The sequence below is a fragment of the Rhineura floridana genome, chromosome 3 (assembly GCF_030035675.1).
Source record: "Rhineura floridana isolate rRhiFlo1 chromosome 3, rRhiFlo1.hap2, whole genome shotgun sequence".
Classification (NCBI taxonomy): domain Eukaryota; kingdom Metazoa; phylum Chordata; class Lepidosauria; order Squamata; family Rhineuridae; genus Rhineura; species Rhineura floridana.
This window is the reverse complement of record NC_084482.1, coordinates 159,694,045-159,710,467: the sequence shown is the minus strand read 5'-3', so window position 1 is coordinate 159,710,467 and position 16,423 is coordinate 159,694,045. Positions and strand designations below refer to the sequence as shown.

General features: G+C 42.4%; 1 protein-coding gene across 2 annotated transcripts in view; it reads right to left on the bottom strand.

The window, feature by feature from the left end:
- Nucleotides 1-13,672, bottom strand: part of SRGAP3 (SLIT-ROBO Rho GTPase activating protein 3) — a 332,528-nt gene extending 318,856 nt beyond the window's left edge. For both annotated transcript variants that reach the window (XM_061618521.1, XM_061618522.1), the window contains exon 1: nucleotides 12,837-13,672. In XM_061618521.1, coding sequence (XP_061474505.1) covers nucleotides 12,837-12,903 — 67 coding nt within the window. In that variant the 5' untranslated portion in view covers nucleotides 12,904-13,672. The remainder of the gene's footprint in view (nucleotides 1-12,836) is intronic.
- Nucleotides 13,673-16,423: the final 2,751 nt, after the last annotated feature.

Genomic DNA, 16,423 nt, shown 5'->3' with positions numbered 1-16,423 from the left:
TTTCCTCTTAATACTCTTTTCCCTTCATTTTTATGTTCTTAGTGTGGGTAGCCAGAAATAGTGAATTCAAGATGGATCACAGGAAGAGACTGGAGGCAAGCAGCATGATGCAGCAGCTTCATTGCCAAAGATCCCTGAACTGCCATACTAGGAGTTTGAAGGCAAGCATTTCCCATTTATGGAAATTTTATGGAAATACTCCTTTGAGCATTAACTATTTTTGGTAGATATGGCTTCAATTTTCTAGGTATCCTCTGTATTCAGGTTTGAGAGTTTGCAGGTCCCCATGTTCAAAAAAATGTGGGTGGTGGGGGAGAGAGAAAGGACTTTCATAGAATACCCCTGAGAACGTTCCACATCTGTTCCATAATGGTATGTTTTTATGTTTGGATCTGTCTTCACTAAGTGTGCCCTCACTCACTCAGTGGGGGTTTTCAGTTTATTGTCTAGTTTATAACTTGATGGTTAATGGATTACAGAGTGCAGATTTACACTTGAGCTATCCCCTTTATAGCTCCTGACACAAGGGATCAAAGATCTGCCATTTAATATAACCACAATATTTGTCACAGCTTATCAAATGCCTCAGAGACTTCTACTGTAATAAAACCCATTGAGTGCATGTATGTTTTTGAATGCATGCACAATGGCAGCTACCTACTCTGTACTAGATCTCTGGGGTGGGGGGTTAACATACCTCTCTTCTACCTTGCCTTTATCTCAAGACAGCAACGGCATATTTCTCTCCTGGAAATAATGTGCAAGCATCTCCTGACCAATCCTCTCTTTTTGATCCAGCATTTTGCAAGAAATTGCAGCCTTGTGCTCAGATGTCAAGCCCCATCCTAGTAAAGAGGACATGCCTCTTCGATTTGCTCCAATTATCATTTTCATATGTCAGCTGCTCTACTGCCAGCACACCGTTTCTATTAGGCTCCTCTTCTCCCCACCCCACCTTTCTTCCTCTTTATTAGCCTTCTTCAATTTGGAGGAGTCATTCTTTTCAGAGAGTGTGTAGCTGAGACTTAAGCATGCTGTATTAAAAAAAGAAAAAATAGCTTCGGAATTATCTTCAAACAACCCACCATCTTTGAACATAGGAACAAAGAGCTGCTTTATACCAAACCAGACCAACGGTCTGTCTAGTTCAGTATTGTCTACACTGACTGGCAGCAGCTCTCCAAGGTTTCAGACAGGGGTCTCTCCCAGCACTATCTGGAGATGCCAGGAATTGAACCTGGGACCATCTGCACCCATACCAGATGATCTACTACTGAGTTATGGTCCTTGGAGTGTTTAAGATGACAAGTTATGAAGGGAAACACATAACTGAGAGATAAAACCTGGTACAAAGGAAAAAACACCATAACACTCACACCAGCTTCAAACAACTTTGGTCCAGAGCTGTTCTTTGAGACAGGCTGGAGAGCCAAATGCAAAAAAAAAGATAATTTCAATTTTAGACCATGGGTTTCAAAAGGCTGGAAGACTTTAACCCAAGATTTTTGGACAATATTAACCTTCCTAAATGTTCAAGATTGCAGGAGAAGCCTTTTTTCAAATAGTAACCACCTTGAAAATTATGTTCATATTTATGTCCCTTCTGTCTTTCTGTTAAGAACCACAGCAGCCAACAGAAGAAATATATAACCACAACTGGCTTCAACTTGTCCAAGTGCAGGACTGAACACCTTCCATGAACCAGATGGTTTAAGTGCCAGACTTGAGCTGGTGTTTGTAGGGTTTACTAGAGATTATAAAGCTGTCATATTCTGGCAAAAGTATTATTTTTAGTTTAGGACTTCAGAGGAAACATACAAACAAAACACAGGTGAGTGAACTGCTGCCTTTACAACACTGCAGCTATCCAACAGATGAACAATTTGGCATCCCATCTTGTGTCCATTATTTAATATTTGATTTCATTTTATTCGAGGCCTAGTTCTGTCTTATCACACTGCAGCCTACACTAGTTTGATTTCCTGGCTTCCAACTGAATGAAGCTGAAACCGGTAGGACTGCAACATTTTTAATTAATCTAACAGATTACAAGTTATATTTAGGGGGCACTCTTCCTGTTGATTCTTGTATTAAACTTTGAAAGATCTGCCATCTGATTAACAGAAGTACTTCTTTTCAAAACTACAAAATGCAAGCACCACCTTTAAAGGTACCTCCCCTTCTCTCATGTACTAAAGGGAATGACTATTCTAAGGTGAATGCTAGCTACATCTGTGAGTCATCTAAAAATAAAGAAAATATTCTTCTTGCTTCAGAGTCAGCCACATTCAAGAGCTGATCAACCATCTGCAATTTCTTTAATCAGTTGATATCCCCAGGCTTTAGAAAGAAACTCTCAATGCAAATGTCACCTACATTTTGGGCTTGCTTAATGTTGCAGGGGAAGACAAGTGAACAAGATACACCACTGTAGCATTCGGCTGCCACCACAACCTCCATTAATACCTACTTTCAGCTCTGCTAGCTCTGGTACTTCAGCTTTTGACCCATAGCTCCCATGTGGCATATGTTCTCTGCCTCATACCCTATTTCTGTGCTTTTCCAGCTTCCTCAATTTAAATATGGCACATCTCCAAACAGTGATTGCCACGACAACACCGACCCTGCTATCTGCAAATTAAGCTTCTTTCCTTGAGCTCTTAGCAACTGACCTGGCAAAGTACCTGGCAGTTTTAAATACACAACTATTCCTGAGCATTAAATTATGATTATCATTAGCTTACAAATTTCATCAATGCAAAGGCAACATACATTGTCTTGTTGTGTTGATGCCAATAGGTAAATAAGCCCAATATGTACTGTTTTCAAGGAACAATTAAAAGCTTTCCTGTCCAGATCTTTGTATTTCGTACTGGTTTGTTCACTCTTTGGAATAATTAGCTACACTGTAATTTAATGCAGTTTTATAACACCATGATCAAAAACTATTACACAGACAGTCTTTGACAATTCCCAACCCCCATTAGGTTTGGCTTCATCTTTAAAAACTACTTTGTGAACAGTGGGAACAAAGCAACAAGCTATTTTATGCTTATAGACTTAGAATCACACAGCAGGAGAGAATCCGATCATTTGCTAATCTAATCCACTATATCAAGGCCAAGTGTCTTTTACATGAATCTACATCTCTCAACACACAAGGACGTTGTATGTTATCCACCAAAACAAAACAAAAAATGGGCAAATGAGGTGCCCTCAGCTAGAGGTCTTAATGCAGTTTAAAGAAACTGAACTGCTTTAGACTTTACTTTCATCCTGGCATCCTCAAGGCAAGTTTGCCACTCCCCAGCCATACAGTGAAGAACCCAATTCACACAGCAAGCTTCATGTCATGCAGGAAGCTTCCCTGTTCTTGATCCACCTCTGTGGCAGCCAAGAGTGGAGAAATTCCTTGTGTCATCCCAGTTCCAATTCATCCAGTAAGTTTTGCTTCACAGTATGGGTAGAACAAAGAACACCAGCCACAGGATGCAAAAGTAATAGGTTAGCTCACATTCAGAGTTGCTAGGAGTTAAAGTCATAAATCACTACATCTTAGCACTTCTCTCATATGTATGCACATTTCTCAAAGTATAAGGCATGTTGACACTCAAGAACCATTGCAGCTGCTCCATGTTACAAATTGCGACACAGCACACAACTTTGTGCAAGGAATTAGTTCTTATCTAGCACAAACTACAACATGCAATAAGCCCACACGAACCAATTTAAACCTGTGTAAGAACTTAAGGCACAATGGCTTGTAGGTAATACTTTGATGTCTGCACATGTCTTCCATGTGAGAATTTTTTAACATGTAAAGCAACCTGCACTCACACAAGCTATGAGCCACATATCTATTCACAAGTGAATGGACAGTTACTTGCTACTAGCATACATTTACTAGGATTCAATCCAAGGTATACTTTTTAAATTTATTTTATTCCATTTATATACCACCCTTCGTCAAGAGACCCCAGGTTGGTTTACAACACAGAACAGAAAAAACAATATATATCAATACTTAACGTAATATCTATACAATATAAAAAATTAAAGCAGTTATAATGAGAAATACTCAGTAAAATACAAAGTCTCACAATATAAGTTACTACCTACTTATCTCAGGTTCAACTGTAAAATGTCATACATATATAACAGCAACAACCTAAGATATAATTAAGGGAGGGGGAAATCAGAAGCAAGATAGACAAAATACAAAAACAATGTACAAGAACAGTCTAGTCTCTATACAAAAGTCGTGCTTAATTCTCCCCTCCCGCCCTCACAGAAAATGGCAGACCCTCCCACCTGGGAGCTTTCCTTTCCTCTTCCAGTCTCTCAGCCTGGGAAATCTCCTCTTCCCTGCCTCTCATACAGGGTTCTTCCTTCTTCCTCCATCCGCCACTTTCATGTGGGTAAAGTCCTTGCCCCCCCAGTCTTTTATACATAAATGACTTATACATATAAGACTACAGTAGGGCCCCACTCATACAGCGGGTTACGTTCCGGACCCCCGCTGTAAAGCAAAAACCACTGTAAAGCGGAACGCACTGACTAACATTGAACAAAATGGCACCTGACGGCCAAAAAACGCCATAGAAGCAGAATAAGCGCCATAGGAGCGGGGCCTTTCTGCAATTGACAACCGCTGCATTAGCAGAACGCTGTAAAGCGGGGCCCTATTGTATACATAAAAGCTGTGCTGGTATTTGACCAGTGTCTTGAGGCAGTAATGGGCTAGCTGAGGGCCAATAAACTGAAGCTGAAACTTAGTAAGATGGATGTGCTGTGGGTCTACTGGAGAGGTCCTGCTGGAAGCCCCAGCCTTAAGGAAAGGCTGAGGGGGTCTATGATCTGCCGGAGGGCCTTTTCAGTAATAGCACCCCAGTTGTGAAACATGCTCCCCTAAAGGTTCAGTTGGTGCCAATGTTATTAAGCTTTGGACACCAGCTGAAGTCTTTTCTGCCATGCTTTTTAATGCAGAGAAATGCCTAGATCTCTTGATACAGGCTGGTTTTCTTATATTCCTGATATTTCTAAAAATAAATAAAATGAATTGTACATCAGAGGGTGGATTGGCAATATTGTTACCATAGGAAAAGGAAAGTGGAAGTATTGCTGTAACTTTGATCTCCCAATCAAGTACTTTTTTCCAGCATAATCTCCTACCATTCCTTACCTTCCTCTTTCTAAACAAGTTCACATTTGTCTTAATGTTTAGCCTGGTGGCTCTCCCCACTAATCACTGGGAACAATCACCCCATCCCAATATCATATTGTCCAGATTACCACCTTTGATGAACACAGAGAAATCCTCTAGGGCAAGGGTGGAGAACCATAGTCAATAGTCAATGGGTGGGGATGAAAGAAGCTGCAGCCCAGCAACATCAGGAGGGCCATGGGTACTCCACCCTGTACTCTGTGATCTTCATGCTTGAACCCAGGAAAAACCATCCCCTTGAGCAATTAGGAGGATGACAAGAAAGGATCCCACATACCAATGGGAGAGGAATTGCATTTGAGAGTCCCAACTCGTTGATCTAGCCAGTCCAGTCCATTTCCAGGCACAATTCAAAGTACTGACACTTGCCTTTAAACCCTGAATGATTTGGACCAGGTTACCTGAAGGACTGCCTACTCCAACTTGAACTTGCCCATATGCTCAGATCATTCAAGGCTCTGCTCCAAGAGGCCCCACCATCCAATTCAAGGCAGGTGGTGATGGAGGCAAAGAGGCTTCCTGGCGGTGGTTCCCTACTTGTGGGATGCTATCTACAAAAGGCTCTCCAGTGCTTACTTTGATGCCTTTTGGGGGCCACTACTGAGCTAGGTTCAAGGTCCTTGTATTAACTTACAAAGCCCTGAACAACTTAAGTCCACCTGAACCCTTATATCCCAGCTCAATCACTGAGATCATCTTAATGAGCGGCACTGGTCATCCCCCAAGATGGAGAGGCTCATTTAACATTGATACAAAAATGAGCCTTCAGTGTCATCAGCCGGAATGCTCTGCCAACAGGGATTCAGCAGGCACCTTCAGTTTTAACGTTTAAACCCTGCTGATAACCTCTGTTCCGCCAGCCTTATGCAGGCAATTAAAAGATGTCTTTTTACAATAGTTTACCTTTGTTTTTACTGTATTTTTAATGGTTTTTATTGTATGTTTTTTTATTTGTTGTAAACTGCTTGCAGTGTAAAGTGTTGCTGTTCTGGATTCCAGACACTCTTATTTCATAGCCCTGTTGGGGACATTCTTTATATACAAACAATAAGCAAATTATATTTTTATAAAGGTTTATAACATTTTAATAGTTTAATTTAACGTTTAATACGTTTAGTAGCCAGCCAGAACCCTTTTTCTTCTTGGAGCTGTCTTCCCTGACTGTGCTGGTTTGTTTGAAACAACTTGTACTCTAAACAACTATGATAACACTGAATAGACAATAGACATCTCTGAACTCTCCAAGATGTAGGAAGGATTGCATTAGCTGGAATGCTTAGCTCACAGTGAAAATGTACTTTTATGTGAAGTACTGAACACTGCCAAATTCACCAGAACACGATGCAGAAAGTGCAGTACCTATGCAATGCCTATGCAGATATCTGTGTAATACTGTAATGCCCATGTCATACTGATGTATGAACTCCTGATTGGTAGATGCTAAAGTCTTTGTCCTGAAATGTATAAAAACCCCAGGCAACCAGTGCCATGTTGCAGTTCTTCACTCACTAAGAGAGAGAATGACCAAGGATATGCTTGTCATCCAATAAAGGCCTACCTTTTTGCTGCAAGCATGTGTTCTTTGATTTTACTCAAGGACCCTCAGTCCAACGAACTACAAAATTCCCCGGCAGCCCCTTCCACCCTCACATCCTGCTTGGGGGCTTTCCAGAGACATCTGGTTGGCCACTGTTGGAAACAGGATGCTAGACTAGATGGACCATTGAGCTAATCTCAATGGACTCTTCTTGTGTTCAATTCAAGAATTAGGCTGTGAGCATTTTCATTGACCACACCTGGAAGGGAAACAAGTTGGTCTGCCAATCAAATGTGAAATCTCTTTGAAGCTAATTTTAAAAACCCACTTAAGCTGATCCGACCAGGTTTTACAGTAAGAAGGGGTGGGGTTCGATTACCATTGTTTGCCCCCATTTTCAGGAAAGAAAAGTGGAGACCCACTGGAACTGTCAGAACAATAAGTGCGTCTCTATCCTTAAATAGTGTGTCAACTCTGGCCTCATCTGCACCACTCATTTAAAGGAGTAGCATACCACTTTAAACAGTCATAGCTTCCCCCAAAGAAACCAAGGAACTGTTGTTCAAGGTGCTTAGAATTGTTGGGAGACCCCTATTCCCTTCAGAGAGTTACAATTCCCAGAGTTCCCTGGGAAGAGGGATTGACTGTTAAACCACTCTGGGAACTGTAGTTCTGTGAGGGGGAACAGCTCTCTGCACAGTTCCCAGTATTGTTTGGCATGAACCATGGCTGTTAAAGTAGTAAGGTATGGCTTTAAACATATAGTACAGCTGGAGCCCTCTGTTAGCAAAATGTTTGTGCTCGCTTGTCAACTGAAAAGCAGCTCAGCTACCAAAGACGACAGACACATTAAGTAAATAAAAACGGAGTGCAACGAACCAACAGCAGCAGTATTTTCTGCTGTCTGGAGGGGGAAACAAGGAATAGAAGCCTTGGATGATTAACATGAATGAGTAACAGAAAGAGATTTGGAGCAGTCCATAGTGACAATGGGTCAGAGGATAAGGGAGGAAGCCAGATTTTGTGAACCATACTACTGCCACATTGGTATACAGAGCAGGAGATGTTTAAAAACTCACCATGGAAGACAGAGAACGCATCTTCCTTGCCACATCCTATCCCTGCCTATGGCCCTGCCACATCATATCCCTGCTGGACTATAGCATCTAGAGAGCCACAGATTAGCCACCTCTGATTTGGGACAACTTGCTGCAAGAAATGGGGTCCTCACATTATGCCTCCTTGCCCCACCAGCAAAACAGCTTCAATGCAGATCATAGGAACCCGACTTGAGTAACACCAGTTTAAGTACTCCACTTTTGTACACAACTGTCTCTTCTTAAACTGGGAATGGCTATTTAGGTGAAGAACAAGCTTTAAGACAAAGCATCAATGCAGAATCAACATGCATTGCAACTATTTAAATCTAGGGCAGTGGTTCCTGAACTTTGTAAGTATGGGATCCCCTTTGTAACTTCAAAATCTTTCACGACCCCCACACGCTAACTGTTCATCTGTTAACTGAAAAAATACATAATGAAATGTTAAATAAGGTCACTTTTTATTCATCACAATAACAGATATGATGGTGATATTTATTACCTGCCCTTCACCAAAAGGTCCCAGGGCAGGTTACAGCAATACAAACAACTTTTAACAAATTTGGAAAGAAATGAAAGGAAGGCGATAAAAGTAAACCACCCAGAGTGGTGAGCAGAGCCTGGTTGATACCAGGGCATTTGGACTCTGGTTTTAAGTGTCCCACCTGTATACAATGATGCCTCATCTTCAGCACTCAGCTCAGGAAGCTCCATATGACAACAACAATGATGATGTCTGACAATGTGAACAGGTGAAACTTTCCCTATAATTGTATTTCCATACTAGAAAAGGCTTAATTTAATTTCTGACTGCCACACAGCTGTGCAAGGCACAAGAGCTCTCCCCGAATGCCAACCCTAAACCATGCAAAGAACTCATGTTAAGAGTAAAAACAACAAAATTTGGGTAACAACATATTTTAAAATACTTAAAAATATAATGAACATATGCAACTGTATAATAACACACTCAAAGTCTTGATAAACAGCAACAAAAATACACTGAGCATCTGTAGTTTCACATTTTTAAAACTTACTTTACCCATCTTTTTTGTCTCTCCCTTTCTTACTGTCTTGGGTCAGCTATTAACTCTCAGCCTAACTGACCGCACATGGGTGTTGCTCCACTGAATTCTACAGGACTTACTTCTGAGTAGACTTGGTTAGGATTGCAGCTTAAGTCCTTGTTTTACAGACATAATTTTTTACTTCCTTTAACCATGCCCCCCTCCCCACAAAAAGTAATACAGCTTCAAAGCTTCAACAGACACTTAGTCTGGTCCGATTACTGCAATTTGATTTACCTGGGAGTAAGCCTCATTAAATATGAAGAGACTTACTTCTGAGTAGATGTATACATTATACTATGAGTTAACTATACAGTGAATTTTTAATTAGTGCCCAGGGGTGTATTCACAGGGGGACGCTCCAGTACTCCATCCCCTTACTTTTTTGGTAGGCACACCCCTCCCAGTGTCCCTCTGTCTCTACAGCCAGAGCCAATCAGCTTGATCGATCTTCCCTCACTGCTGCTGACAACACAGTGGGGAGAGCTGGAGCTGAAATAAGCCCAGCTGGCCCCTTCTCTTGATGCACTCGCTCAAGTGCTGCTCAGCCCTCTGTGTGGAGGAAACTGACTGCTGGCTGGCTGGCAGGGACAAAAGGGAGGTGGAAGTGGCTGCGTGCATATGTAGTGCAGGCTCACAAGTTGGTGGTACACAGACCAACTGTTAATGATTTTTTAAAAATAATTTTAAAATTAATAAATAATTCTTTCTTCTCTTGGCAACCTGCCTGGGATGGGTTTGCGGCCCTCCAGGGGGTCCAAACCCCCAGGTTGGGAACCACTGATCTAGGGCACATATACACAAACAGATGACAACTGGCAAATAGCAGCATGAGCTGCAACAGTTCTATCACTGTTCAAAGCCAAGTACTGAAGGCTGAAAAGGCACAGTAAAACAAACAGATATACAAGATCAAAGGTCACCCCCCATCGCCTCAAAAATCTCTGTTTTGGAAGGTCTGGAAGTTGCTCCACCAATACAAGGAGCAGCACAAACCTATTTAAAGCAGGAGTGAGCCTCAAGCCCAGGGACCAAACACAACCCTCCAGGCCTCCCTAGTCAGTCCTCAGGACTCTACAGAAAGAATACTCTCCCCCCCAAATCCCAGCCTTCACTTGCTTTTCCCCATCAAGTGCTCTTGCCAAGCTAGAATGTGTCCTTGAACTCTGATAATGCTGCACTTGCCTGGGTGAAATAGTAAAAAATGGAAATGGACTGCCTTCAAGTCGATTCCGACTTATGGTGACCCTATGAATGGTAAGTGGTATTCAGAGGTGGTTTAACATTGCCTTCCTCTGAGGCTGAGAGGCAGTGACTGGTCCAAGGTCACCCAGTGAACTTCATGGCTATGTGGTAAGAGGGCCCTAAAAACCTCTGACTTTGGCATATCTGGAAGGCAGCCTACTGTACAAAGCTAAGAAGTCACAACTGTTGCCCCGCCTACATTTACCTCTGTCCCCACCCACTATTGGCACACACACCCTGGAAATTTTGGCTGATTTAAATGATCTGAGAGATGATGGGGTGAGACTTACCTTGAAGGCAACTCAACCAGTCTTAATTTTGCATCTTATAGAATTTCCTGGTTTTACTTCAATAATATAATTAATATTGTGCTTGGTGAGTACTTTTTAAAAAAAATGTCTTTATTCAGATTTTTTTCAAGTGTGCACTGGTAACAGGAGATAAATCTGATACATATTCCCTTTCAAGATTAAATTTATTTATATTTACAGGGAAAATGAGATGTACCACCAAGACCCAGTCCACATATCTACCCCTAGTCTCAAAGGCATGTAATCTTTATATTACACAAACAGGAAAGAACACTGCAAGCCACTCAGCTATTAACAATGAAGTAACTGCTGACTAAAACACAACATTATGGCAACAGCAGCTTATTAAGAAGCTTCCTGTAGAAACTACTACAGGATATCCAAGAACAATTACAAAGGATAATATCAGATCTTTTATAATCTTGCCTCTATTGAACTTAATGGAAAAAATTTCAATGACATTAAGAGATCCAGGATTTCATCCTATTTTGGCAAATGATACTAAACTGCATATCTAGAGACTTAAGTATTTGTAACAGGCCAACTCTTCTGTCACAAGGGTGATACTTGATGTTAATCATACTCTGAGTAGATCCACTGAAATCAATACGCTTAAGTCAGTTGATTTCAGTGGGTCTCCTCCAAGTATGACTTGGTTGGACATCATCTAAACTATTTATCACAAGGGCTCTCGTGTTCACACAAATAATCCACTTGGTTTTACAGTAGTTCTGTTATCTACACGTCGCATGATATTATTAATAAAATAAAAATAAAATTTTATAGTGTTATTTTTTTTAACATATTGTACTTATTTTGATTGTTTAAATTATTTTTGTAACCCACTGCAGGAACATTTGCTGAAGGATGAGCTAGAAGCACAAATAAATAACGTAACAATCATGCACCACCCTGAAAGTTATTTTCTAGGTGGGGGAAGCCTGCACAGCATTCTTCATTACAACCTTGCAAGAATACTCAACATTATGCAGGCTTACTCAAGAAAGAAAAAAGAGCATAACTGCTTGATCAAGAGAAAATATATTGTTTTAGCACATTATGTCAGGATCCAAAATAAGGAATAACATCAATGGATGCGGTTATGCAGATGGTACTCAGCAATAACTTTGCCACCAAACTTTCCCCCAGAATCTTTTGCACAGAAGAACATGGCAAACATGCAAAGCTAACCAGCCAACTGCTCTTTAAGCATCAGCTCATCAATAATCCACGGATTAGGAAAACAGAAGTAAACACTGATACCTCATGCCATATCAGGCATCAGCCCCATAGTAAACAGTACAATGCATGATGTGTAGTCAGCACCATGTTTTAGGTTTAGACTTCTAATCGACCTTGGTTTTTATCAGGGAGGGAGAAAAGGAAGAAAGAGTGTTTGGTTTTTCTAAATGCTTGCTAAAAACCAAGAATGCATGTGGATTTTATGTTGTGGTGGGGGTGTTGCTTAATAGGGGTGGAGAAAGAAAAATGAGGTTATGGCAGAAATAACAGGCCAGATCTCTCCAGATTAGAGCTGAACCTTCACCCACGGATGTGTCATCATAGGTACTAATGTGGAAGACACCCAAGCTGCTTCTGTTCATGTTGAGGGTCTCCTGCTCAAATAAACTGTGTTTATCAGAAACTGCTGGTCCTACCCATTCCCCTGGTTGTGTGACCTAAGAGCTAACGAAGAGAAAAATCCAAATAGTTAAAAAAAAACCAGAAGAAAGCTGTTTAAAAAATTGACATACACAGAATACAGGTTCTTTCATCTAAATGCTGTTCATTGTGGGGAAACAGGCACCAGAAAGCATCGTTCCACATATGGGAGATATAAAAACCCACGCCTAGGTACTCAGTATAATATGCAAAACACAAATCTGGCCAGGCACATACACATCTATTAAATACGGATGGATGCCCCCGCCCACACCGAAATGGGGCTTTAATCAAAGGAAGGCACTATTTATCAAGCGATTTAGCGAGAAAGAGATACCTTGCCAAGAAGATAAAAGTGAAGATCTTTCTCTAAAAACCGAGACTGTTAAAAAGACACCACCATTCACACAACTGCAATGCAGCTTTTACTACCCCCACAGCGATTCCCCCAACACACCCCACCTCGACCTCTCTCGCCTATAAAATCAGCCATCAGCAGCTGGGGCTTGCTCTGGTGATCCCAGTGTTTTCACAATAGGATTACCGATGCATAATAAGATTTATAACAATGAAGAGGCCTGATGAAAAGAGAGAGGGGGTCAGGAGAGAGAAAGGAGGAGAGAAGAGGAGGAGGGGAGGAGTAGGAACTGGGTGAAAGTAGACAGAGAGTGGTATATAGCTGCCACTCACCTTTTACTTGAGTTTCATATTCTGCTATGATCTCTTTGTCTTTCTTGAACTTAGTTTGAGATGACATCTTCGGAAAGATCTAGCAAGATCCCGATGATCTTTTTTCTGCCTTCCTTTTCCTTTAGAAGGAGCAGAAAGTCCCTCCCTCGGCTTGGTCTGCTCCGTTTGATCAGTTTTGCAGCTTTATCCTTTTCACTTTGCTGCAAAGAGAAAACAGCTTCTCGTCTTCTCTCCCTTGGGCAGGCAATTCCCCAGCATTTGCCTCTTTCGATCGGCGAACTGCAGCAGCAGCAGCAGCCGCTTCAGAAAAGAAGAACCTGGCGCGGATATGAGATAGATCTATTGCCCTTGTGCTAACGACCTGAGTGAATGAAGGGGGGGAGGGGAGAGGGGGGGGAGGAGGAGGGTGTGTCACCTGCACCCAAGCAGCCTTGAAAGAGCCGATGCGTGTTGGAGAGGGTTCTTTTTTTAAAAAAAACACCGAATAAATAAATCACTAAATATAGCCAAGCACTGGAAGCCGCCTGGTTAAAAAATCAGAAAAAGCACCAACACACGCAAAGGTTCGTCCTTCTTTAGCATGTAGGCAAACCCATTGCAAGGAGGCGCGGCATGAAAAGCTCTCTGGCTGTAATCCAAAGGAAGGTCAAGTTGCAGAAAGGGCTTGCGTCCCCCCGCGCCTCGACACACACATGCCACCCCTTCCAAGCAGGCTCGAAGCTCCCGAGGCCGAGAAAGAGGGAAAAGCGATCGAGAAGTTAGTTTGCCTGCTGAAAACGCATTGCTCAAACCTGCGCCGTTTGTGCACGGAGCTGCTTTTGACTGCAGGCTTGAATTAAGTTCGCCCCACGTCACGCACAGGCAAAGCCCCGCCTCCCGCATTTTGTAACAACTGACACATCGTAGCCTACAGGACGCTGCAACTCACTGCAAGAGGGAGAGGCAAGGAAATCAGCATCAGCCCCGCAACAAAAACAAACAAAAGTGCGAGAAGATCCACCATTGAATCATTCCTGTCTTCGGTGGTCTGCGAGGAGGATGCTATAGGTCCTGCGCCCTTTCTTGGGAAAATCAAATTTCCTGGCAAAACAGAATTAGAGGGACGGGGAAATTAGAGCGATAGGCAGATATAAGTTTTTTAGAAAATCATTTTTCTGGCCTTGATCTCATTATTGACATGGGATGTTGTTGGCACTAAGCGGCGTAATATTTTCCGAGTTAGCTTCGTAAAACGCTTGAGGGGTGAGGAGCTAAATCAAATTCTGTGTTGCGTACGTTAGGGTGGCTCTCCAGAAGGGGCCCTTAATCGCAGACGGGGTTATTCAGATCCGATTTTTCTGTGCGCGCATTTGGCACAGTAGCTTCCACACATACCCGTGTTTTCAGTCATAACATTTGTGGCTGCTCTGCCGCTTGCGGTCCACACCAGTGGGCGGAGCTTGACATAATGTATCTTGGCTTGGGGAGTTTCTCTCTCGCTTCAATCACTCCGTCCCTACTCTCCACTACCTTACTCTATTCTGGGCATGCATACATATGATTGCACTGTAAACTACTGCCAATGGCACAAGATAGATTCACAGTGCAATCGTGAGCATGTCTACTCAAAAAGTAAGCCCTACTAAGTTTAATGGGATTTACTTCCGGGTAAGTGTGAGCGCTTCTTTCTGTTTCCTGACCAATGAGACCTCCTAACAATAGTATCATACCAGAGGGAGAAAAGATGCCTGATTCTGCTGAGGGTGATGGGCCACTTGCATCTTTAGGTGAATGGATCTGGTCTGCGGGCCACAGGCTTGCCACCCTTTGGTAAATAGGATAAGGAACATAAAAGAGCCCTGGATCAAGCCCAACACCCATCTGGTCCAGCGTCCTCACAGTGGCCAATCAGGTGCCTATGGAAAGCTTGCAAGCAGAATTACTGCCTTAGGGTATAAAACTTTGCATAACTATTCAAAAGTAAGCGCTACTGAATACAATTTCACTTATCACCATGTGAATAGGATCACAGCCTTACTTGCTACACCTGTTTTACACATGGGAAAAAGGAGTCGAGAAACAGTGGATACTTCCAGACTGCTGCTATTTTTGGGTGAGATTCACATACCTGCCAATTCAGGTCTCACAGCTATAGTGGATTGAGAGGACTTGCGCAGCAAATCTGCTTCCCCAAAAGATCAGACTTTTTGCAATAAGGAGAGTGACAGAGAAATACATTGTAAAATGTGGGATAACACTTCCTTTGAGGCAACACCTTCTAGGCTATGTACACACACACACCCCGTTTTCTCTGCATCTGGTGCACTGCCACTGCTGGCTCGGGGAGTGGTGTATGCACAATGTTAGCCACAATCCATATTTATCCTGTCATTTCTTATGAAACACTGCATTTTGATGTATTTCCACCAAACCAGCTTCAATTTGAATTGATGAACATAACAACCTGGCTCCCCTCAAATAAATCAGGACAAATGCTCATTAAACTCATTAAAGGCTCATTGTCTGGAAGCTAACAGTGAATCACTAAAGGCCATATAATGAGTCCAAAGAAGAAGTGGCATTTGAACCCAGGTTCAAGTGTAACCCTCTATCAACTGAGACTACACCGGCTCTCAGAAATGAATCATATGGGCAACTCTTGTGCTGTCAGTGATATACAGAACTAAATCCCACTGGGTTTGATGGAATTTACTTGCTGGTAAATGTACACAGGGTTGCAACAATGAAGAGCAATCCTTTGCAAAGTTAGGTATCACCTGTTGGTTTCAAAGAACTTAAGTGTGACTAACTCTGCATAGGATCAGGCTGTTGACTAGACAAAAGTACCCTACTCATTGTAGCTTCCTTTGCTAATGTTATAGCACTATACATCTCAGTGGTAGTGTAGTGGTAAATGTCGAAGTGCTGGAGCTCATCATGACAACCCGTTGCCATACATCCCCAGAGAGTCCAAAACTACTGTGTTGACCCATGCATATGCATACATATATTCACACATACACACACACACACCCAAAGGGCAGCAGTACATTGCACAATATACAGTTTATTAGGATCAGCAGACAGGCATAGATTAGATGTTTATGAAATAAATTGTAGAACACATTGAGTTTCAACAAAAGATCTTTAGCCAGCTGTTAGGGTAGTATCCAACACTGCATGAGCAGAGTTCCACTCAAGCAAAGGGACTTCCTCTCCTCTCCCTCTGCACCCCCAAAATCTGCTCTGGAGGGTCCCCCAACCCTCTGGAGAAGATTTTGAGGGTGCGCAAGGGGCTGCAGGGGAGAGAAGTTTCAGTGTGGAAGCATAAGTCTGTTGTGCTAGCAGAACAGCAGCACTGAATACCAACCTTAGCTTTTAATCAGAATTGTAAACAGCATCATAAGAACATAAGAACATAAGAAGAGCCTGCTGGATCAGGCCAGTGGCCCATCTAGACCAGCATCCTGTTCTCACAGTGGCCAACCAGGTGCCTGGGGGAAGCCTGTAAGCAGGACCCGAGTGCAAGAACACTCTCCCCTCCTGAGGCTTCCGGCAACTGGTTTTCAAAAGCATGCTGCCTCTGACTAGGATAGCAGAGCACAGCC